Below are 21001 nucleotides of genomic sequence, written 5' to 3' on the forward strand. Positions count from 1 at the left end.
TCCTGTGAAGTCCCTGTTGTGTCCTAGCATCCCAGTGTGAACAGAGCCAGCTGTGGGAATCTCCAGTCCCAGGTTTAGGGGAAGAAACCGGGATCCAGGGAGGCAACCTGAGAGAGGACACAGCCCTTGGAGGCGGGGTCTGTCAGGCAGCAGGCTTTATTGGGAAAAGACAAAGCTCAGGAGCTGGGTGCCTCAGAAGCTCCTGGGTCCTGTGCTGCAGCAGCAGAGGCCAGCGCAGCAGTTCTTGCCTCCTGCTTCTGTCTTTGTTTTTCCTCCTTGAGGCGCTTGCGCTGCTGCTTCTCTAGGTCTTGTAGCAGCTCCTGGAAGCGGGTGCTTCTTGGGTCCACGTGGTAGCCCAGGCGCTCTTGGGCCTCAGCCTGTAGTCGGGCCCTCCTCTCCTTGTCTGCCTGCACCTTCTCCCAGCGTTCCTGCTGCTGCTGTCGCCAGTTCTCAATCATCTGTGGCATCTTGGCCATGCATTCTGCAATGTGCTGCTCCCTGCAGGGGAAGGAGGGAGGGCAATGAGGGCAGGGACACTGCCAGAGCGGACCCCCACCCCCCACAGGCCTCTGCCCACCGCCTGCCTCTCCCAACTCCTCCACTGAGATGAAAAACATGAGACTATTCGTTGCCATTAACTGTCGGGAAAAGTACTTGACAAGTGAAGAAACAGACATGAAGGTCTGTGTAACGTGTGTGAACTTGAGCACAAGGGTGGGCCAAGCTCCAAAAATCCCCAGGGGTTGATGCCAAGTCAGCCCAACATTTCATTGAGCTGTCTACTGAGCCATCCAAGTGCCATTCCCACAGATAACTTCACTCCTTCACTCCAGACTTCATTGAGTGCACCTACTGTATGCCAGGTCCAATTCTAGGCACAGGAGTGAAGGCAAGAAACAGATTGGACATTTCCCTCCAGTCCTGTGAGTTTGTAGGTACCTATCAAAGCCTCATTTCAAAGAATAAGAAGAGCGAAGCTGAAGAACTAACCCCCGCCCCCCGCCTGCCAAGGTCATCCGGGGGAGGGGCAGAAACACCGGAGACCCAACTTAATCATTTACTGCCAGTGTGATTGGACCTAGACCTGTTTCATCATCTCTAAAATGAAGGTGATCCTGTTCTCTAAGGCTGTTGGAAGGACAAGCAGTTTAAACACCGGGAACATACTTGACCGCGCCCTTCTCCCCAGGAGGTAGCATCAGTCAGATGCACCCGGTCTTACCTCCATTCTTCCCTAAAATCTAGCCCTTCAGATTTGCTTCCAAATCCGACTTCGGGATTCCAAGTCTGGAACTGAGGTCACTGCCTCCCTTCCTACTCTTTCCCAGCCACAGTGGGCTCCTGGCTATTCCTTAAAACACGATTCAATCTCAGGACCTTTGCACTATTTGCTTCTCTACCAGAAATCTCTCCATAACTGCCTGGTTACCCAGGGCTCTACTTAGACATCACCTTCTGAGACACCCGAAGTTTCCCAAACCGAAGACATCCTCCAGAATGCGTTCTCCACCCTATTTTATCTTCCTAATGGTCCTCTGTTGGCATCTAAAAGATCTTGTCTGTTTTGTTCCCTGCCATCTCCTTAGCGCCTAGGGTCCTTGACACAGTAAAGGTTAAGTAAACATCTGCAGATGAGTTGTTACTCATCGATTCCTTTTGCAGTTAAGTGAGCATGCGCATAAATTCACGCCGTGCAGGCTCTGCTGCATGTCCCGACCGAGCGCGCCCGGTTTGCCCACGGAGCGGCGGGATAGTGAGGGCAGCCCCGAGCTTGCCGGCACGCACGCACCTGGCCTGACGCTTCTGTTCCTCAGTTAGCTGCTTCACCCGCAGCGACTCTTGCATGGTTGCCAGGCTTGGGTACCATTCTTGCTCCTCGGCTTCCAGTTCGCGCAGCTGTTCCGGAGATGGCCACAACGAACCGGGGGCCACCCCAGAGGCAGCGCCGTGTCGTGCGAACTGCTTGGCTGCATAGCGCGGCCCCAGCTGCCACCGTGGGGTCAGCGGGTGCTCCGGGTCTGGCCACCAGGGCCCCGGCGAGCGGCGTGGGGGTGGCGGCGCCCGGTAGCTACGGGAGCCCGGGCCCAGGGTCACCGACAGCCCAAGCAGGCTACGTGCCTGCCGCCCGGGCGCCGCCATCTTGCTTGTGCGGGGTCCTCGCGAGCAGCCGGGCTGACCACGGCGCTGCCTGAGCGCGAGGCGCGTTGGAGCCAGAGTAGGGACGGAGGGCCTTCTGTCTCTGGTCATACGTTTTGTACATCTTCAAGTATTCCTTTAAGTTTTATTTAAGCAGATATTTATTAAAGTAGTACTTTAATTTTACATATTTAAAATAGCATTTAATTTTTTTATTTTAAAATCTATTTTCAAATTTTTTTTTTTTTTTGCTGGGAATTGATACAGGATCTTGCACAAGCTAGGCAAGCGTTCTATCACAGACACCCTCCAGGCCTAATTTTTACTTATATTTTTTCCCTTATTTTTAAAAATTGGTGCATTATAGTTGTACATAATGGTGGGATTCAATGTTATGTATTCGCACATACACACAATGCCTAATTTTTATTTTAAACAATCATCAGATACTTAAAATGTAAATATATCAATTTTAACTACATTTTACCTTATACTTTAAATTGAATATTTAAAATATATTTTAGGTTAGATTAAAACATTTAAATGTTGAACACTTTCTTAAATGCTGTTGATGGCATTAAGTCTTTATTCATGCTTCTTTAAATTTTTTTTTTATACCATGGATTGAACCCAAGGGTGCTTGTGTATGTGTGTGTGTGTATGTGTATATATATGTAATATATATGTTATATATATGTAATATATATTATATATGTTTATATATATATATATTGTGTGTGTGTTTGTGTATTTGTTTACAAAGGAAAAGAGTCTCACTGTGTTGTTGTCTAGGATAGTTTGAAACTCTTGGACTCAAACCATCCTCCCTACCCTGGCATCTGGGACTATAGGCACAGGTCACTATGCCTGATTTATTTTTTATTTTATTGAAAATATTTTAATTTGTAATGTCTAATTTACTTTATTTTTTGTTTTTTGATGCTGGAAATTGAACCAAGGTCCTCATACATGCTAAGCACATGCTATACCACTGAGCTACATCCCCAGTCTAATTTAACTTTTTATGCTGTAAAATATTTTAAAAGTTTGATTAGGGTGTAGAGAGCAAACACTATCTTAAAAACAACAACAACAACAACAACAAAAACCCAACTTTTTGCAGCATTAAAAAGGAATTCAGTCAGGTGCAGTGGTGTCCCCGTAAAATCCCAGCTACTCCAGAAGCTGAGGCAGAAGGATCGCAAATTCAAGGCCAGTCTGGGCAACTTCTGGGCAACTTAGACCCTGTCTCAGAATAAAAAAATGAGAAGGGCTGGGGTTGTGGGCCGTGGTGCAGCTCTCACCTAGCATGTGCGATGGCGTCGTGGATCAGCCCTGGAGGCATTATGCAGAGTGAAACAGGCTGGTCACAGAAGAATAAACATTGTGTGGTTCCACCTCTCTGAGGTACTAGAGTAGCTGAGTTCATGGGGACAGAAGGTAGATCAGGACCTGAGGGGGTGGCTGGGGAAGCGACTGCTTACTGAGTGCAGAATTTCTGTCTGGTGTGCTGAGAAAGTTCTGGAAATGGATAGAGGTGATGACTGCACACTAGTGTGAATGCATTTAATGCCCAAATTATACGTGAGAGTCAGGTGAAGTGGTACACGTACATACTCTCAGCTCCTCTGGAGGCTGAGGCAGGAGGATCAAAAGTTCAAGAGCAGCCTGGGCAACTTAGCGAGACCCTGTCTGAAAATAAAATGAGAAGGGCTGGGGGTTGGAGCTCGGTGAGAGAGTGCTCGCGAGCATGTGCAAGATCCTGGGTCCCATCCTGTGTGTCATTTTTAAAAAGGGGGAGTTAAGGTGGTAAAGTCGATGTATGTTTTATGACACAGAATGAGGGAGGGAGGGATGGATCACAGTAGCTCAGGACATGAATGTGCCTCTCTCACTCTCAGCCTAGACATTGTCCGTACCCAGGGTCCATCCACAGTGGAATGAACAGGAAAACATGCTGAGGCGTTTCAACCAGTGAAATACTACCTGGGAACGGAAGTGCAGAAATGAAACTGCTCGCAGCAGTGTGTGCGATTGATTCTTAGAGACGTAATATACAACAAAGGAAGGAGGACCCAGCTGATTCTTCTTTGTAAAACAAATTTTCTTTCATTTTGTAAAATCATATAAATGGTCGTAATTTTCATTTACAGTTGAAGAATCTTGGTGTTGTGGGGGTGCATACCTTCAGGAGTAACCAGTTAAGAAAAGCAAGGCAGGGGCTGGTGTTGTGGCTCAGTGGTAGAGCCGTTGCCTGGCATGTGTGACTCCCTGGGTTTGAACCTCAGCACCACGTATAAATAAATAAATAAAATGAAGGTCCATTGACAACTAAAAAAATATTTAAAAAAAAAAAAAAGAAGAAGAAGAAAGAAAGAAAGAAAGAAAGAAAGAAAGAAAGAAAGAAAGAAAGAAAGAAAGAAGAAAGAAAAGCAAGGCAGTGGTGGTTCTGGCCTTGGGTGGAGGCACCCCCAGCGGGATGAGGGGGCATCTGTGCTGAGGAGTCACAGAGGGGCTTGCTGTGCACCAAATCACTTAGCAGAGCATTCCAGTGCTGTTTGCCTTTCTGTATGTGGGCTGCATTCACTGTTATTTCCTGACTGGGGTTACAGTGATTCCTGCACAATAATTATTCTTTAAGTTGTCCATAACTTGATATATGTGTGTTGTACACTTTCTGTAGACAAAACTCACAATTTTAAAATTGTAAAAATACAGCAGCTGGGTGTAGCTCAGCGAGAGAGCACATTCTTAGGGTTTGGGTTTCCCCACAACCTGTCTCCCATCCTCTAGTTCCCTGAGCCCCTTGGTCTGAATTTAAATATGTAAATATTTATTTAAAATAGGAGAAGGAATGGTGGCGCCTGCTTGTAATCCCAGAGGCTGAGGCAGGAGGATCTCGAAGTTCAAGGCCAGCCTGGAAAATGTAGTGCAACCTTATCTCAAAATAAAAAAACCCAAAAAGGGCTGGGGATGGATGTAGCTCAGTGGTAAAGTGCTCTGGGTTTGTTCCTCAGGAACCAAAAATGAAAAAAATAAAACTTCAAATAAACATAAATAACTAAAATAGGAGAAGGAAAGGACAGCTAGCAGTTGGTGTTGAATGGGGAGAGAGGTTCGGCTTAGCAAGATACAGAAGCTCTGGAGATGGAGGCGGTGTCGCCGCACAGCAGCGTGCTGGCCGCCACAGAGCTGCGCGCCGATCTAGTCCGCCTTGTGTAGCCTGTATGTCACCCCAATTCAAAACAGAGCGAACAAAAACAAGGGCTAGGAATGTACTCAGTGGTTGGGCCCTAGTTTCCATCCCCAGCACTGCGAAAAGAAAAAGAAAAACCAAAACGTTCGCTCCACGGTCACCTAACTGCACAGTGCAGCTGAGGATGTCCTGGAGCCGGGCGTCACAGCGTTCCAATTTACAGTGTTAACGAATCATTTGACAAGGACAGGAGAGTCGTCGTTTATGTCACCGCCCAGATTTAACAGAGTAACACTTTGCTCCATTTGTTTCAGATTTTTTTTTTTTTTTTTTTTTTTTTCTTTTGCAGGGCTGGGGAGGGAACCCAGGACCTCAAGGGCACTAGGCAAGGGACTAACAAAGCCCTCTACCCCCAACCCCTCCTATGTAGTAGTAGTAGTAGTTTTTATTGTTGTTATTTTATTATTATCATTATTATTTTGTACCAAGGATTGAACCCAGGGGCACTTTACCATATCCCCAACCTTTTTTTAACATCCCTAAACCCTTTTTATTTTTTACTTTGAGACAGGGTCTTGCTCAGTTTCTTAGGGCCTCACGGAGTTGCTGAGACTGACTTTGAACTTAAGATTCTCCTGCCTCAGCCTCCTGAGCCACTGGGATTACAGACCTGCTCCATGGTGTCAGGCTACATATGTATTTATATGTATGTGTGTGTGTGTGTGTGTGTGTGTGTGTGTGTGTGTACACACCTTTGTTTTATATACATACATACATTTATTTTATGTATGTATAAATACATACATAAAATAAATATTTTACATACCTTTATTTTATTTTTACATGGTGCTGAGGATCAAACCCAGGGCCTCACATGTGCTAGGCTCTACCACCCCACCACAACTCCAGCCCCATGTATTTTTTAGAAGGAAACTTTTGAATAAAACTTGACTGATGCTATTAAAATCTCTGTGGAACACCACCTCTTTCCTTCCTTGCTCTTGGCAGGACTAACAATTACTTTGAAATTAGTTTATTCTTCCAGGACCAGTCTTGTGTGCCCTGGATACTTCTCCTTGGTAATAACATACAATGTATATATATTTTAACAATGTACATAAAGGGTATCCAGTGTGCCTTAGTTTGCAACTTACAGTTCCTCACTCAACCTCCTGGGATGCCTATGGCTCCATACCCACTTTGTGGGTCACTGAACACTTTATTGATTCAGAAAATCAGTGAGGTTGGTTTCAACCAGTGCAAGCTTTATCTGTTTAGCTAGTTCTAGGTTTACAATTTAGAGTGCAGGGGATCAAACCCAGGGCCTCATGCTTGACAGGCAAGTACTCTACCAACTGAGCTATCTACCCAGCCCCAAATTAACTATTTTAATCCCACCCCCCAGATTGGGGATTGAAGCCAGGCACTCTCCCACTGAGCTATGTTCCCAACCCTTTTAATTTTTAATTTTGAGACAGGGTCTTGATAAATTGCCCAGACTGGCCTTGGACTTGTGATCCTCCTGCCTCATCCTCCCAAGAGGCTGAGATCACAGGCATGTGCAGCCATGCCAGGCTAAGTTCCTGGGTTCTGTAGCTCAGAAGTTGGGGCAGGGCTTGCTTCTGCTCCTTGCTTTCTACAGCCCTAGCTAGGAAGAACGGAAGGTTGGGGCAATTTGACACCTTTTGGCCAGAATATCAGGAGGCATCTTTATTCATTTATGTCTCAAGGCTGATGCTAGCTGGGGCCTTAGCTGGTCTGTTGGCGATCTACACAGTAGTCTTTCCAAATGGGCCAGCTTGGACTTCCTCACAGCACGGACGCTGAGTCTCAATCAAATAAGACTGAAGTGCATGGCCCTTTTATGACTGAGCCTCAGAAATCACATGGAATCACTTCCGCTGGAGTCTGTGGGTCAAGCCTAAATTGGGCGCAGTGGCACACACCTGCGATCTCAGCAACCCAGGAGGATTGCAAGTTTGAGGCCAACTTGGGCAACTTAAGGAAAGCCTGCCTCAAAATAAAATTTAAAAAGACTGGGGACTCCACAGTAGAGTGCCCTTTAATTAATCCCCAGTGCCACACAAACACAAAAACAGCACACCACACAAGCCCAAGGGTCGACCAGGGCTGTAATTCGGATCTGAAATGTCCCTCAAAGGTGCGTTTATTGACAGCTTGGTCCCCAGCCCATGGCACTACTGGGGAAGACAGGTGGAACCTTTAAGAGGGGGATTCTGAGGTCACTGGGGGTGCCTTCAGGGACTGTGGGGGTCTTCACATCTCAGCGGCCACGAGGCAGCAGCTTTGCTACCCACCTGCTCCACCACAGTGTGCCGCCTCGACCCAGGCCCAGGAGCAGTGACTCCTCCAATCCACCACGACGAACCTGCCCTCTCCGCAAGCTGGCCACCTCAGGTCTTCATTAATGAGTAGCAGAAGGCTGACAAGCATGCGGCACGAGGGCAGGCCACACAGACCTTCGAGGCGTGGTGCGCGCCGAGCCCGCGAGGTGGGACTCATCGTTGACGCCTGTTGGGGAAACTCGGTCCTTGTCCCTGGTCCTCAGGGTAGAATTCATTTTCTTACTGGGGTTAGTGGTGAAAATACGTTGAAAAAAGCCCTGTTGATATGCTCATGGTATGAATAAACCACCATCATTTCATCTGGCTGTTTGATGACGTTTGTTTTTAGTTTTTCCTGATTGCAAGAGCATTGCTGCAGGGAGCCTTCCTGTGTCCCTGTGTGTCCCTGTGTCCCCAGGAGCAAGTTTCCCTGAGGTGCATGTTCAGCAAATCCAAGTCTTTCCCCTGGGTTAGCTGGGGGGCAGATGGCCAGTGTGTCCAAGGGCCAGCGAAGGAAGGGGGTTGAGGGAGGAGAAGCCACAATGAGTGGTAGGCAGGGGCCAGCCATGCAGGCCTTCTGGGTAGTAGTGAGGGCCTTGGATTTTATTCAAAGGACAGTAGGGAGCCCTGGAAGGTCTTGGAGCAGAGGAATGATGGATGTAATTTTTTTTTTAATTTAATCTTTATTTTATGTATTTTTTAATTAATTTTTTAAGTTGTAGATGGATATAATACCTTTATTTCATTTATTAATTTTCATGTGGTGCTAAGGATCAAACCCAGTGCCTCACATGTGCCTGGCAAACCCTATACCACTGAGCCACAATCCCAGCCCCTGTGTTTTCTTTTAATGTGGCACTGAGGTCTAAACCCAGTGCCTCACCCATGCTAGGCAAGCGCTCTGCCACTAGCCCCAGCCCCAGCCCATGATGGATATGATTTCTGATTCTCTGGCTGCTGAGCAGAAAAGACATCGAGTGAGTTAATGAAAAGCAGGAGACTCATTAGGAGGTAGAGGGGTCACGTACCCTCTGACCAGCCCTGTCTTGTGGCCTTTGCACTTTGCACTCATTACTTTACTATGATCCTGCCTAGAACATTCTCCCTGAGGTTCCTAGCATACATGGTGGGCTCATTCCCTTTTTTTTTTTTTTTTTGGTACCGGGGATCAAACTCAGGGGCACTTAACCACTGAGCAACACCCCCAGCCCTATTGTGTATTTTTTAAAAATATTTTTTAAGATGTTGATGGACCTTTATTTTATTCATTTATTTATGTGTGGTGCTGAGACTCAAACCCAGTGCCTCCCACTAGGCAAGCGCTGTACCACTGAGCCACGTCCCAGCCCTATTTTGTCTTTTATTGAGAGACAGGGTCTCACTGAGTTGCTTAGCCCCTAGATTTTGCTGAGGCTGGCTTTGGACTCCCAATCCTCCTGCCTCAGCCTCCGAGCCACTGGGATGACAGCTGGGCACCTGGGCACCCTGCTCACTCTTATTCACATTTAACTCTGAGTCACTGCTCCTTTGACCTTTGAGGATACAGGAAATGAAGTAGAGCAGCACCTCTGGCTTCAAACAGGCTCTGAACTTTGTGGGTAGGACATCAAAATAATTAAAACAGAGGGGAAGGGAGCTGGTGGTGATGTTGTTCAGTGGCACAGTGCTTGCTAGTGTGTGAGAGGTGCAAGGTTTGATCCCCAACACCACATGCAGGGCGTTTACTACCTTCACAGGGTTGCACGACCTACATGGCTACCTACTTCCAAAACTTCATCACCCCAAAGGAAACTCAGCACCCCTCAGCAGTCATCCTTTTCCCTTCCCTCCCCTCAACCCTGGAAAACACCTGTTGGCTTTCCATCTCTAAGGATCTGCCCAGCCTGGACATTTCATATAAATGGAATCATCTACTCTGTGAGCCAGTATCACATTCTCTCATGTGGCATGCTGTCCAGGTTCATCCCATGTTGTAATATGAACCAGTACGTGTTGATTTTAAGGTGAATCATGCTCCCATTGATATGTTACAGTCCTGAGCCCCAGTATCTCAGAATATGATAGTATTTGGAAATAGGTTTTTAAAGGTGTGATCAAATTAAAATGAAGTCATTTAAGTGGACCCAAATCCAATATAACTGGTGTCCACCTAAGAAGAGGAAATTTGGATATAGACACACAAGGAGAAGGTGGCCGTCTACTAGCTAAGAAAAGAAGCCCAAGACTGTGGCACACACTCTAATTCCAGCAACTCGGGAGGCTGAGGCAGGAGGATCATGAGTTCAAAGCCAGCCTCAGCGAAATCGAGGAACTAAGCAACTCAGTGAGACCCTATCTCTAAATAAAAGACAAAATAGGGCTGGGATGTGGCTCAGTGGTTTAGAGCACCTGAGTTCAATCCCTGGTACCCCCACCAAAAAAAAAAAAAAAAAAAAAAAAAAAATGAAGCCCCAAGGAGAAACCAACCCTGCCAACACTTGATTTTAGAATTCCAGCCTCCAGAATGGAGAGAAAATAAATGTTTGTCATCAGAGAGTAAAGAGGGGAGGGAAAGGGACAGTACTGGGGAATGATGTTGACTAAATGAAGTTACGCACCACACACACACACACACACACACACACACACACACACACTTCTGGGGTTTGAACCCAGGGCTGAAAAATCTTCTACTGAGCTATGTCCTTGGCCCCTAAAATAAACGTTAAAGTCTAAAGTGAACCTTCCTCATCAGATGTGACCATTTCCATGCCTCTCCTGAGCAGGAAAACCCCTGCTACTTTTTTCAATAAGCAATATAAGTAAGCAATAGACATGCATTTTTATTTCTTCTTTTCTCTCTAAAATGTCAGCAAAATGAACACCCTGTTATGAACTTAATTTTGGTGGATGTCTTTCCATGATGAAACTTAAAGAGCTTCTACAGTCTTCCGCTGTCATTCTTTGGTACCTGTGGGGACTCCTGTAGATACAAAAATCTGTGGGCGCTCAAGTCTTTTCTACAAAACGGCACAGTGTGTGCACAGAACCTGTGCACGTCCTCCCCAGACTTCACGTCATCGCTGGATGACTTATAGTGCCCAGTGCTATGTACATGCTATGCAAATAGTTGTTCTGTGTTGTTTAGGGAATAATGACAAGAAATACAATCTACGCGTGTCTAGTACAACCACAGCCTAACTAGAGTGCACCCTCGGGGGTCAGCTGAATCCTTGCATGCAGAACCCGCGGCTATGGCAGGTGGTCCGTATAGCTGCATAGTATCGTGGGATGATACCCGAGGAATTTGGAAAAGACATGAGCAGGGATGGCTGAAGGGCATGAGAAAGGGGGGAAAGTGCGGGAAGTCGAGGCTGGAAAGATGAGGGCACTCGTACAGGGCCTGCCGGGCCTGGAGGAGGACTTTGACTTGTGTCAAGAGGGAGATGGAGCCATGGAAGGTTCAGAGCAGAGGAGGGTTGAGACCCCACTCAGGTGCTCACTGGCGCCCTCTTTCCGTTGCGAGGAGAATAGACTGTGAGGGGTGATGGTGGAAACCGGGGACACAGAATGTGCAAGTGCCCATACAGGTGGGAGGCGATGGGAGCCCCGTCCAGGTGCGGGGACGAGGTAGGCGTGAGAAGCGCGCGGATACTGCCAGTATCGGACGCGGACCGTATTGCGCGGTATCAGCCTGGGGATGGGGTGGCAGAGAGAGGGGTCTGAAATTTGGAGGCTTCGCCTCTGTCAGAACCGAACTGCAGCTGACTAGATCTACAGGACAGCGGAAGCACAGGTTAGGGGACAGTAGGGAGGATGGATCCCGCCGGGCTGAGTGGGAGGCACCCACGCACCTGCAGGTGGTTTACCCAGGAGGCAGGTGTCCTGCGCGCAGCAGCCGCGCAGTCCCGGGAACCGCCGCCAGAGGGCGAGCGCGCCCCATCGCGTTCGCAGCTCCTGGGGGGCTCGGGAACCGCCAGCCCCGCGGCTTCCCACGGCCCGCCAGCCCCGGAGCTCCGCACCTCGGTGCAAGGTGCGCGCCGCTGAGGTGCTAAGGCCCGGCCGGGACCTGCAGGCGCCTCGGGAGGCACAAAGCCGGGAACGCGGCTCCCACTCCCGTTGTGTGTTTCCAGCACGCCAACCTCCGCCCCCCACCGGGCTGTTCCCACCGCCCTCGATAGCATCTCGGGCCTTTGCAAAAATGTCACCTCCTCGGGGAGGACTTCCCTGACCACCCTGGGACAGGCGCCCCCGCCTTGACCCCTCTAAGGCACATTTCGTGTAATGTGGTCTTAACACTTAAGATTGAAATCATTATAGTGTTTTACACACTATAATGTAAAATTTATGGCAGAGGACCCAGTTTCTGTTTAGTCTCCGTGTATCTTCAGGAGTAAGAATCGTGCCTGGCTTTTGACAGGTACTAAAAGAAAAACGAGAGCCGCCATCATGTTAATCACCGCTGACTGGGGCTGGGGGTAGCCCAGGGGCAGCCAGCCTGATTAGCAGCACAAGGTCCTGGGTTTGATCTAAGTACCCGGGTTGTGTGTTGCCGAGAAGGGACTGATACAGGATGCCACTGTGAATCATCCTCCGTTTTAAGCTCCTTACCTAAATTGTCTCCTTGAGTCCTTAGAACAAGGGAGAGCCTGTTATGAACACCATACTACCAGAGGAAAGTTGAGGCCCAGAGTGGTTAGGAGACTTGCTTGTGGTTGCACAGCCAGAAAGTTGCCATACTGGGGTGTAAACCCAAGAAGCCTGGCTGCCAAGAAAAGCAGCCCTCCAGGGACATCTGGCACTGTGTCCCTTAGCTCCTGTCCCTGGACTTGCATCCTGACCCCCTGGACTTGCCTTTTTTGATCCCACAGCCCACACACGGCAGGCCCAGCCCTCCTGAGCCCTGGCTGGCTGGGAGGGACCCTGTGGGTCTGGTTTACTTTCCTTCCCGCTGTGCGTTTACAGAGGCGCTTCCCAGGCTGCCCAGGTGGGAACAAGTGATTAAAAGCAGGTCTAGAGGGCCCCGGACTCCACTCGCTAGACAGCAGGGTCAACTGCCCAGGACCCTGAGCCCCGTCCCGGACTGACAGACAGACACTAAGCAGATGTCCCGTGACTGGCTACCCACTCTCCTGGGCCTGCTTAGTGGGGCCTGGCTGCCCACAGGCTCAGGGAGGCCTGGGCCCCCCGCTGCCCCTGCTCAGCCCTGGGCTGCAGTCAATCAGACCCAGGTTCTGGTTGCAGGGGACCCAGCCCCCCTGGTGCCAGCCCTTGCCCTTGGCAGCTGGAAGGCCTTCCTGGGCCTGCAGAAACTCAGGAGGCTGGGCACAGATGGGCAGCTGCAGGAGCGGGAGGTGGCCACCTCTGTGTCTTTGCCACTGGACCCTAGAGAAGTGACCGAGGAAATGTGTAGGGCTGTGCCCTTCATTCAGGTGAGTGTACCGGGGTGGGTAGATCTCAGCGTCTGCAGAAAGGCAGATCTGAGTTCAAGACAGATCTGAGTTCAAGTCCTGCATCCTCCACCTAAATGGCTCTGACTCTCAAATGGGGTACAGGATTGCTGGGCACAGTGGCGCACACCTGTAATCCCAGCACCTCAGAGGCCGAGGCAGGAGGATCACAAGTTCAAGTCCAGCCTCAGCAATTTAGCAAGGCCCTAAGCAACTCAGGGAGACCCTGTCTCAAAATAAAAGCTAAAAAGGGCTGAGGATGTGGCTCAGAGGTTGAGCACCCCTGGGTTCAATCCCCAGCACCCACCCCCAAACGGGGTACAGCCTCTCTCCTCTGGGAGGGTGCAGTTGATCATCCTGATCTCCCGTCTTTGGGCCCTGCCTCTCCTCCTCCTGAGTCTGTTTTCCCACTCAGTAGCCGAGGGTGCTGTGAACCCCTGGGTCAGGCCATGTCCCCCTTCCCTGCGGAACCCTCCATGGCTTCCACCTCACTCAGAACAAAAGTCCAAGTTCTCTCCACAAAGCCCAAGTGTTTTCTCAACTCTCAGTTTCCTGCGTTCACTGACCCTGTTACCTTCCCAATTTTATCTCCTCCCACTCTCCTCACCACCTATTTTGCTCCTCCACGTCAACCTTCTTGCTTTTTCACACATGCACCAACAGGGAACCTACCCCAGGACCTTTGCACTTGCTATGCCCTTTCCCTCAAGTGTTCTTCCCCCAGTCAGACCCCCTATGGCACCTTCTCTCATCTTCTTTAGATTTGTTTTAAATGCCATTTTTGAAAAGTGGCAACTCCCTCCCATTTCCTTTTTTCCTGCTTTTCTCCTTCACAAGGAGACCAGGTTTTTATCTGGTTTTATTCTCTGTAGCATCCCTTCCCCAGGTCTACAAGCAGAGCCAAGCATACAATGGACACTCAGTGTTAGTTGAGTGAATGAATTATCTGCCTGCTATAGCTGTCAGGCAGCTCGAATGAGTGGGCGTAGAGAGCACTCTCGTAGCTGTATCCAGTTGGTGCTCCATAAGGGCCTTGGGAATGCATACAGTGTGTTGAGTTCAAATCCTGCCTTAATTGCTGATTTCTGTGTGACCCAGGGTGAGTAGCTTGCCTTCTCTGAGCCTCAATTCCCACCTCTGCCAAAGGGAGTCAGTCACAGTGAAGGAGTCATGCTAACTGCTCAGACCCATGCCCGGGGATCAATTCCAACTGCTTGGCTTGTCCTTTGCCCAGAAAACCTCTGAATTCAGGTGGTGAAACTGCCCGGCCCTGCCTCTGCTGCACCCCAGCCTCGGGGCCTCCCCGTCCAGCCACGCAAGCACCGTGTGACTTGGGGCATGGCTGCGCACCTCAGTTTCCTCGTTCGCCGATGGGTTCGAGTTTAGCACAGGACCCGCATGGCGTTTGTCCCCGTCATGGGATGTCTACGGGGCCAGGGCCGCAGACAAAGCAAAGCGCCTGTCTTCAGGTAGCTTCAGTTCCGGGAGAAAGATGCAAAGTAGAACAGCCTCCCTGAGACCACGCCCCTGTGCATGGCTTTGTGAGAGGAGCTGGAATGAGCTGGGGGCAGGGTGGACCCCAGAGTGACCTAGGCAGAGGGCAGGGGGTGCGGGGCAGAGTGTGCAGGGACTTCTGGGTCTCGGGGAGGACTCTGCATTTCATTCTAGGGAAGATGACAAGCCTCTTGTGTTGGGGGGGTGGTCAGGGTTTAAGCAGAAAAGGACCATGATTTAGTGGCCAGATGGTAGAAAGGGCTACAGGGGGGAGTAACATTTATTGAGTACCAACTGTGTGCCAGGAAACACACTAAGCATTTTCTGTTTACTTCTCCTGGCCTCCCTTTTTTTTCCCTTGCGGGGTGGGGGGAAGGGTACTGGGAATTTAAGCCAGGGTTGATTTATCACAGAGCTACACTGCAGCCCTTTTTGTTGTATACATATTTTAAAATATTTTTAGTTGTAGGTGGACACAATACCTTCATTTTATTTATTTTTTTGTGGTGCTGAGGCTCCAACCCAGTGCCTCATGCGTGTGAGGCAAATGCTCCACCGCTAAGCTCCAGCCCCAGCCCTTGTTTTATATTTTGAGACAGCATCTCACTAAGTTGCTGAGGCTGGCCTCAAACTTGCCATCCTCCCACCTCAGCCTCCAGAGCTGTTGGGGTTACAGGCATGTGCCACCATGCCTGGTTGGTCTCTTTTATTATTACCCCTCCCACTGTTCCTCATCCCTGGGGTGGTAGCAGCCCTGCTGATGCCAGTCTCCAGTTGTTCTTGTCATTATCTCCTGATTGGCTTCAGCTGCTCTGTTCCCTGGGTAACCAGTTCCCTGAATGAATCCTGTCTGTCGAAGGACCTAGAATGGTTTCTTCTTTTCCTAGTTGAACTCCATTGATTTTACAGTTGGGGAAACAGAGGCCCAGAGAGGTTGAGTAACTTGCCCCAGGCCACACAGTCAGGAGACGGCAGAGTCAGGACCGGAACTCAGGGTCGCCCAAGCCTCTCAGGGTGGGGTGGGAATGGGCAAGTGATGGGTCTCCCCACTGCAGCCTCACACTCTGCGGCCCTAACCTGTGTCCCTGCTCTGCTCTCAGGTGCTCTCCCGACCCGGCTGCACTGCTGTCCGTGTCCACAATCACCTCTGCTTTGGCCGCTGCTCCTCCCTCTACATCCCCAACTCGGACCCCAGCCCGCTTGTCCTCTGCAACAGCTGCGCGCCCACTCGCCAGCGCTGGACATCCGTGGTCTTGCGGTGTTGGTCAGGCAGCCCAGCGTCCCCTCGGCGGGTGAAGATGTCCACCATGCTGGTCAAGGGCTGTCAGTGCCGACCTGAGAGCTGAGCCTCAGGATGGACTCACGGGCTGACTCAGCGTGCTGGGCGAGACGGGAAGACGACGCTGACCTGGATGATGGACTCCGGGTCGTGAGACCAGGGAAGCAGGGCCCGACAGAGCTCCCCAAAGTCACCCTGCTCCCGGGGACACTGGACACAGTCCCATTCACGGGGCCGGACCACGAGCAGCAGGCACGTCCTGGCCGCTCATGGTTCGTTAGGCTGTCTTTGACAAGTGCTAACCTGTGACCTACGTGACCTCAGAGGCCTGACGAGACAGGGGTTGACATGGTGCCGCTTTACAGATTAGGAAACTGAGGCCCTGACTTTGCCAAGTCATGCACCAGGGTCACACAGCGGTCAGGGGCAAAGCCAGCATTCAGATGTCTTTGCTCCTGTTTTTGTGGTACTGGGGGTTGAAACCAGGAGCGCTCCACCACTCAGCTCCACCCCTAGCTCTGTAAAAAAAAAAAAAAAAATTAAATTTTGAGACAGGGTCTCACTAAGTTGCTGAGGCTGGTCTCGAATTTGCTATCCTCATGCCTCAGCCTCCTGAGTCGCTGGGATTGCAGGCATGTGCCACAGCGCCCAGAGGGAATTGGATCTCAACCACTAGGCTCAACTGCTTCTCACAGAATCAGCCCAGCACGCTCCCAGCTGCAGGGAGGACAGACGGCCCCACCCAGACCAGGAGACACAGCCATGACCCTGGCCTCCAAAAAGCCCAGGCAGGCAGGCGGCTGCAGCTGCTGGGGAACCGGTCCCAGCAGAGGCTGCCCGGCTCCCAGCCACTGCTCACCTAGACAGCGGCCTGGTTCCCTTGCTCCCCAGCACACCTGCGTCCCGCACGGCCGCGCCAGCGTGGCCTTCCGCGGGAGCCATGAAGGTTGGCCGAGCCCAGCTGTGTGTGCTTGTTCCTGGGCCTGGGGTTCCCTGTGAGGGCAGCAGGGTTCGGGTGCTCCCTCCCCAGCTGGGGCACAGGGTCTACTGCGGGTGAGGGCAGCCTGGCTTTGGGAGGCTGGAACCAGGGCCCTGGCAGATGGGCCTGTCTGGCATAGAGGCAGGGACATGTGGCACTGTCACTGTCGCCTCCAAATGCCCCCCGGAGCGCAGGCGGGGGAGCCGGCCGGGTCCCCCTCAGCCCTCTTCCTGCCTCAGGAAGGAAGGCCCCAGGTGAGGGAGCAGGCGGCTGGCCGGCTGAGGAAACAATGGGCCAGCGGGCGTGGGAGCCTGCGACCTCTGACCCCGCAGGCCCGCACCAGGGTGGGAACCGCCAGGCAGGCCGCTCTCAAGACCCTGCTCAGCGGCCCCCAGGGAGGCTCCTCAGGGCCCGGGCGGGAGCACCCCTCCCTCCAGAGCTTGGTGCCAGCCCCCGCGCCGTGTCCAAGTGGGCAGTTCAGTCCTAGCTCCCCCGTGCTGGCGGGCAGGAGGAACCCCCCTCAGCTGCGCCCACCCCTGCCAGCCAGGGGAACCAGCTGGGGACCCTAGTGCCAGGGGGCCCCCAGAGTCCCTGTCCCCTCCCGGGCAGTGCCAGCCAGCCCCCGCCCCCGCCCCCCAGGCCCGATAATGGGTGGGTAATGAGTGCGGGGGGAGCAGGGAGGGGTGGGGATGCAGGTGCCACAGGCGCTGGCACAGGGGCCGCTAATCAGGTTTGCCAACGCCATCTGTCACCGCGCGAGCATCTGGGGCTCAAGGTGACCCTGTCACCCTCAGTTACAATTATGAGTTTGGCATCTGTATTAAAGCCCTCCAGCCGGCCAGGCAGGGGAGGGTGGGGTGGGTGTGGGGTACATGGTGAGCCCCGTCCCTGGGGTCCCGTTCCCAGGGGCCGCGTGCCTGCCAAGGCACAGGGTTTCTTTGCTGGGGGGGGGGGGTGTCTGTGCGCACACATGTGTATATGCACACACCCATCCCAGCCTCCTCCCCAATTCTTTGAGTGTGTCTGGGCACAGGGCTGAGCATCGTGGGGTTTTGTGTCTCTGGGTGGCGGCTGTGTCTTGGAGTTTGGAGGGATGCAGGTGAGCGCACCTCTGCGTGCTGGGAGAGCAGCTGACCGTGTGGTTCTCGTGTCTTGGGTGACAGTCTGCGTCAGGGTGTGTGTGTGGGGGGGTGTGCACCTGAGGGAGTGCAAGGCTGTGTCTGCAGGAGCCTGTCAAGTGGAGTGTTGGTCTCTGTGAGCACACACGTGGGGCTGGCCAGGGGAGGCAACCAGGCATCAGTGTGTGCTCACGGAGCGGTTCCCTCTACCCTCCAGGCTTATTCCGTCCTCACCGGTCAGTGCGCCTGGCTCTGCGCCAGAGGATTTGGAAGAGGGCTCCTCGGGGCTCTGAACTTGTAGCTGGCCTTCGGATTCTAGGTTCTAGGTTCTTGGAGCTGGACTCTAATTCTGAGTATTAGACTCCAGTTTTGGATTTTGGATTCTGGATTCTGGAGGCTGGGTTCTTGGGTCTGGATTCTGGACCTGGATCTTAGATTCTGGGTTCTGTGTTCTTGGATCCTGATTTTCGATCTTGGTATCATTGGGATCTAGCTCTTTCCTTCCTTCTCTCTCTCTCCTTTCTTCCTCCCTACTCCTTGGTACTGGCGATGGAACCCAGGACCTGGTGCATGCCAGGCAAGTGCTCTACCACTGACCTACATCCCCAGGCCCAGAATCTAGATTTTCGTTTTTCATTTTTGGATCTGGATTACAGCTTCTGAATTCTGAGTCAGGTTCTCACTTTTGGACTCTGGCTTCCCAGCTCTGCGCTGGGCCTAGGCCTTTCTTTCCTCAGGACCCTGCAACCAGCCTCCTGGCGGCTCCCTAAGGATGGGTGCAGAGACTACAGGCAGCCACCAGGGGCCGCCGTTGGTCCAGGTTTGGGACTGGCAGACCTAGCCACGGAGTTAGGGGCTGCGCTGGCCTGGGTTGACCCGCTCCTTTGAGGGAGACCAGGTGGTGCTTCATCTCCCTCCTCAGCCATCCCAGTCCCCACGGGGGACTGATTTCTGTCAGCTCCCCCTGGCTCAAATGCAGAGAACTGAACCCAGCATTCCCCAAGTCCCCCCAAAATGCCCCCAGGACAGGTCACCCACCAAGGTAGCAGCTCAGGTGTGGAGTGGAAGGTGTGGAGGTGAGGGTGTGCATGAGTGTCCAGGTTGAGGGTGAGGGTGGAGTGTATTCCAGGGTAGTGTCCAGGGCAGTGAGCTTGTGTGGTTGATAGTGTGTGGCCATGTCTGACGGAGACCACACATGTGTCAAATCCTCCTGTGACAACCACAGTGAGGTGTCACTCTGGTGTAGGGAGAGTGCCCATGTCTTTGTCATATGAATGTCTGTGTCAAGTGCCGTCTGAGTGGATCCACACTGTGACTGTGACCACCACTGCATTTCCCATGGGGCTGTGAGTCCCTGGGTGAAGGAGCCCTGGGGTGTCAGGAGCAGTGTCCCCAATAGCTGGGTCTTGGTGGAAGATGGCTTGTTAGTGGACACAAGGTGTGTGTTCTGAGAGTGTGGAACCAAAGCCCATGGAGAGGACTGGGCCGGTGAAACCACAGACCCCCACCTCTCCGCCTCTCTTGCCGCGGACTCCCTGTCTGGGGTGCCATCCTCTGCCTTGCCCAGCCCTGGGCACGGAGGGCTCCGGGTCTGGGCGACCCATCTTGTCCCCGCGCTCGGGCCCCTGCTCTCCTTCCTTCCTCTTGCAGGTCTCTCCCCTCTGCTTCTTCCTGGTCTCTCCCCACCTGTCTCCTCTCTTCTCGCTCTGGCTTCTCCCTCTCCAGCCCTCTTGCCCGGCTTCCTCTCCCTCTCTCCCCATCTCGTCTCTTCCTTCCTGCGTCTCTCCGTCTCTCCGTCTCTCCGTATCTCTCCCCAACTCTGGTGTCTCCCTGCCTCTGCCGCCCCGGGTGGGTCCGGGTGGGTCCGGGACAGCCCGGCCCGGGCGCCGCGGTGAACAATGCCCCATTCACGCGGCCCGCCGGCGCCATGGCAACGCGCCCGCCCCGCCCTCCCCGCGCGCTGGCCGCGCGTGCCAAGAGGATGCCATGGTTACGTCAGGCGCGTGCCCGCTGCCGCCCCGCATGCCCTTGCAGGGGCTGGGCCAGCAGGGGGCGCCCGGCCGCAGCTTCTGCTCAGTGTCAGGAAGCCGGCCTGGCTCCATGCCTCAGTTTCCCCAGCTGTAAAACATCAGGGGTGGGCAGAGTGAAAGCAGTGTGTGTGTGTCTGTGTGTCTGTGTGTCTGTGAGAGAGAGTACCCATAATCTTTGAGGTTGACTGTGTATTGGAATTGTATATTGGTGCAAATTTGCGGGTCCGAGATTGCAAGCTTGTGGGTGTTGTATGAGAATTAGTTGGGTAGCTGGTTGTAGCTTGGGGGCGACTATGCCCATGTGTTTGGAATTGTATGTTTGCCTGCTTATGTATGATGATGAGGTCCGTGTGATTTGGGCGTAATGGTGTGGCTGTTTGTGGTCTTGTGACAGAGTGTTTGCATGCCCCCATGTTTGCATATCTGGTGTGTGTGTGTGTGTGTGTGTGTGATTGTGAGTTCATGTGACTATGTGTGTGCCTGTGTTTGTGTTTTTGGTGTGCATGCTGGATGGCTGTGTTGATATGATTGTGAGTTTGTGTGAATGTTGTTTGTGTATCTGGGGGTGCATGTTCACAGACGTGCCCTTATGCGTGTGGATTCCAAGGACTGTGGGGCCTGGCTGAGCCCCCCCTCACCTGAGGGCCTCCTGGCACAGAAGGGGGTGCCCAGCTGCCGGGGACCTCCGACTCCCTACAGGTTCAGGAGAGCCCCAGCTGATGAATATTCATGAGGGGGGGCTGGCACCCACTGCCAACAGCTGCGCTTCCATTAGCCCCCTCCCTGCTCTGCTCGCACCAACTGTGGAGGGGAGAGGGGGTTGCCAGTGCGTCTGTTTCCATCTTCAAGACTCGGGGACCAGGGGGTGTCCTAGGGACAATCATGGGGGCTGTGTCAGCATGCCTGGCTGCAATTGGGATGGCTAAGGGGCTGTCTCAATGTTGTGACAGGCACTGGGGAGTGTGACTGTTGTGTGACAGGATGTCCCTGGAACT

The 21001-nt window shown here is 52.3% G+C and overlaps 2 protein-coding genes across 2 annotated transcripts; one reads left to right on the plus strand and one right to left on the minus strand.

Moving 5' to 3' along the window:
* Window positions 1-134: 134 nt before the first annotated feature.
* GADD45GIP1 (GADD45G interacting protein 1) lies at window positions 135-2175 on the minus strand. Its single transcript, XM_079116228.1, has 2 exons — window positions 1790-2175; window positions 135-498 (listed from the first exon to the last, which is right to left on the minus strand). The coding sequence occupies exons 1-2, from the start codon at window positions 2137-2139 to the stop codon at window positions 177-179; spliced, it is 672 nt and encodes a 223-aa protein (XP_078972354.1). The 5' UTR covers window positions 2140-2175; the 3' UTR covers window positions 135-176.
* A 10586-nt stretch (window positions 2176-12761) lies between these two features.
* On the plus strand, window positions 12762-16405 carry DAND5 (DAN domain BMP antagonist family member 5; the record flags this gene model as incomplete). The annotated part of the gene is made up of 2 exons (XM_079116229.1): window positions 12762-13088; window positions 15701-16405. The coding sequence occupies 2 exons, from the start codon at window positions 12762-12764 to the stop codon at window positions 15944-15946; spliced, it is 573 nt and encodes a 190-aa protein (XP_078972355.1). The 3' UTR covers window positions 15947-16405.
* Window positions 16406-21001: the final 4596 nt, after the last annotated feature.

Source organism: Sciurus vulgaris (assembly GCF_902686455.1).
Source record: "Sciurus vulgaris genome assembly, chromosome: 16".
NCBI lineage: Eukaryota > Metazoa > Chordata > Mammalia > Rodentia > Sciuridae > Sciurus > Sciurus vulgaris.

What these genes read in the sequence shown, in the direction of transcription:
- GADD45GIP1 (XM_079116228.1), bottom strand. Translation starts at nt 2,139, where the DNA reads ATGGCGGCGCCCGGGCGGCAGGCACGTAGCCTGCTTGGGCTGTCGGTG. An exon ending in GAACAGAAGCGTCAGGCCAG is followed by an intron (nt 499 to 1,789) that starts GTGCGTGCGTGC and finishes CTTCCCCTGCAG; the next exon opens with GGAGCAGCACATTGCAGAAT.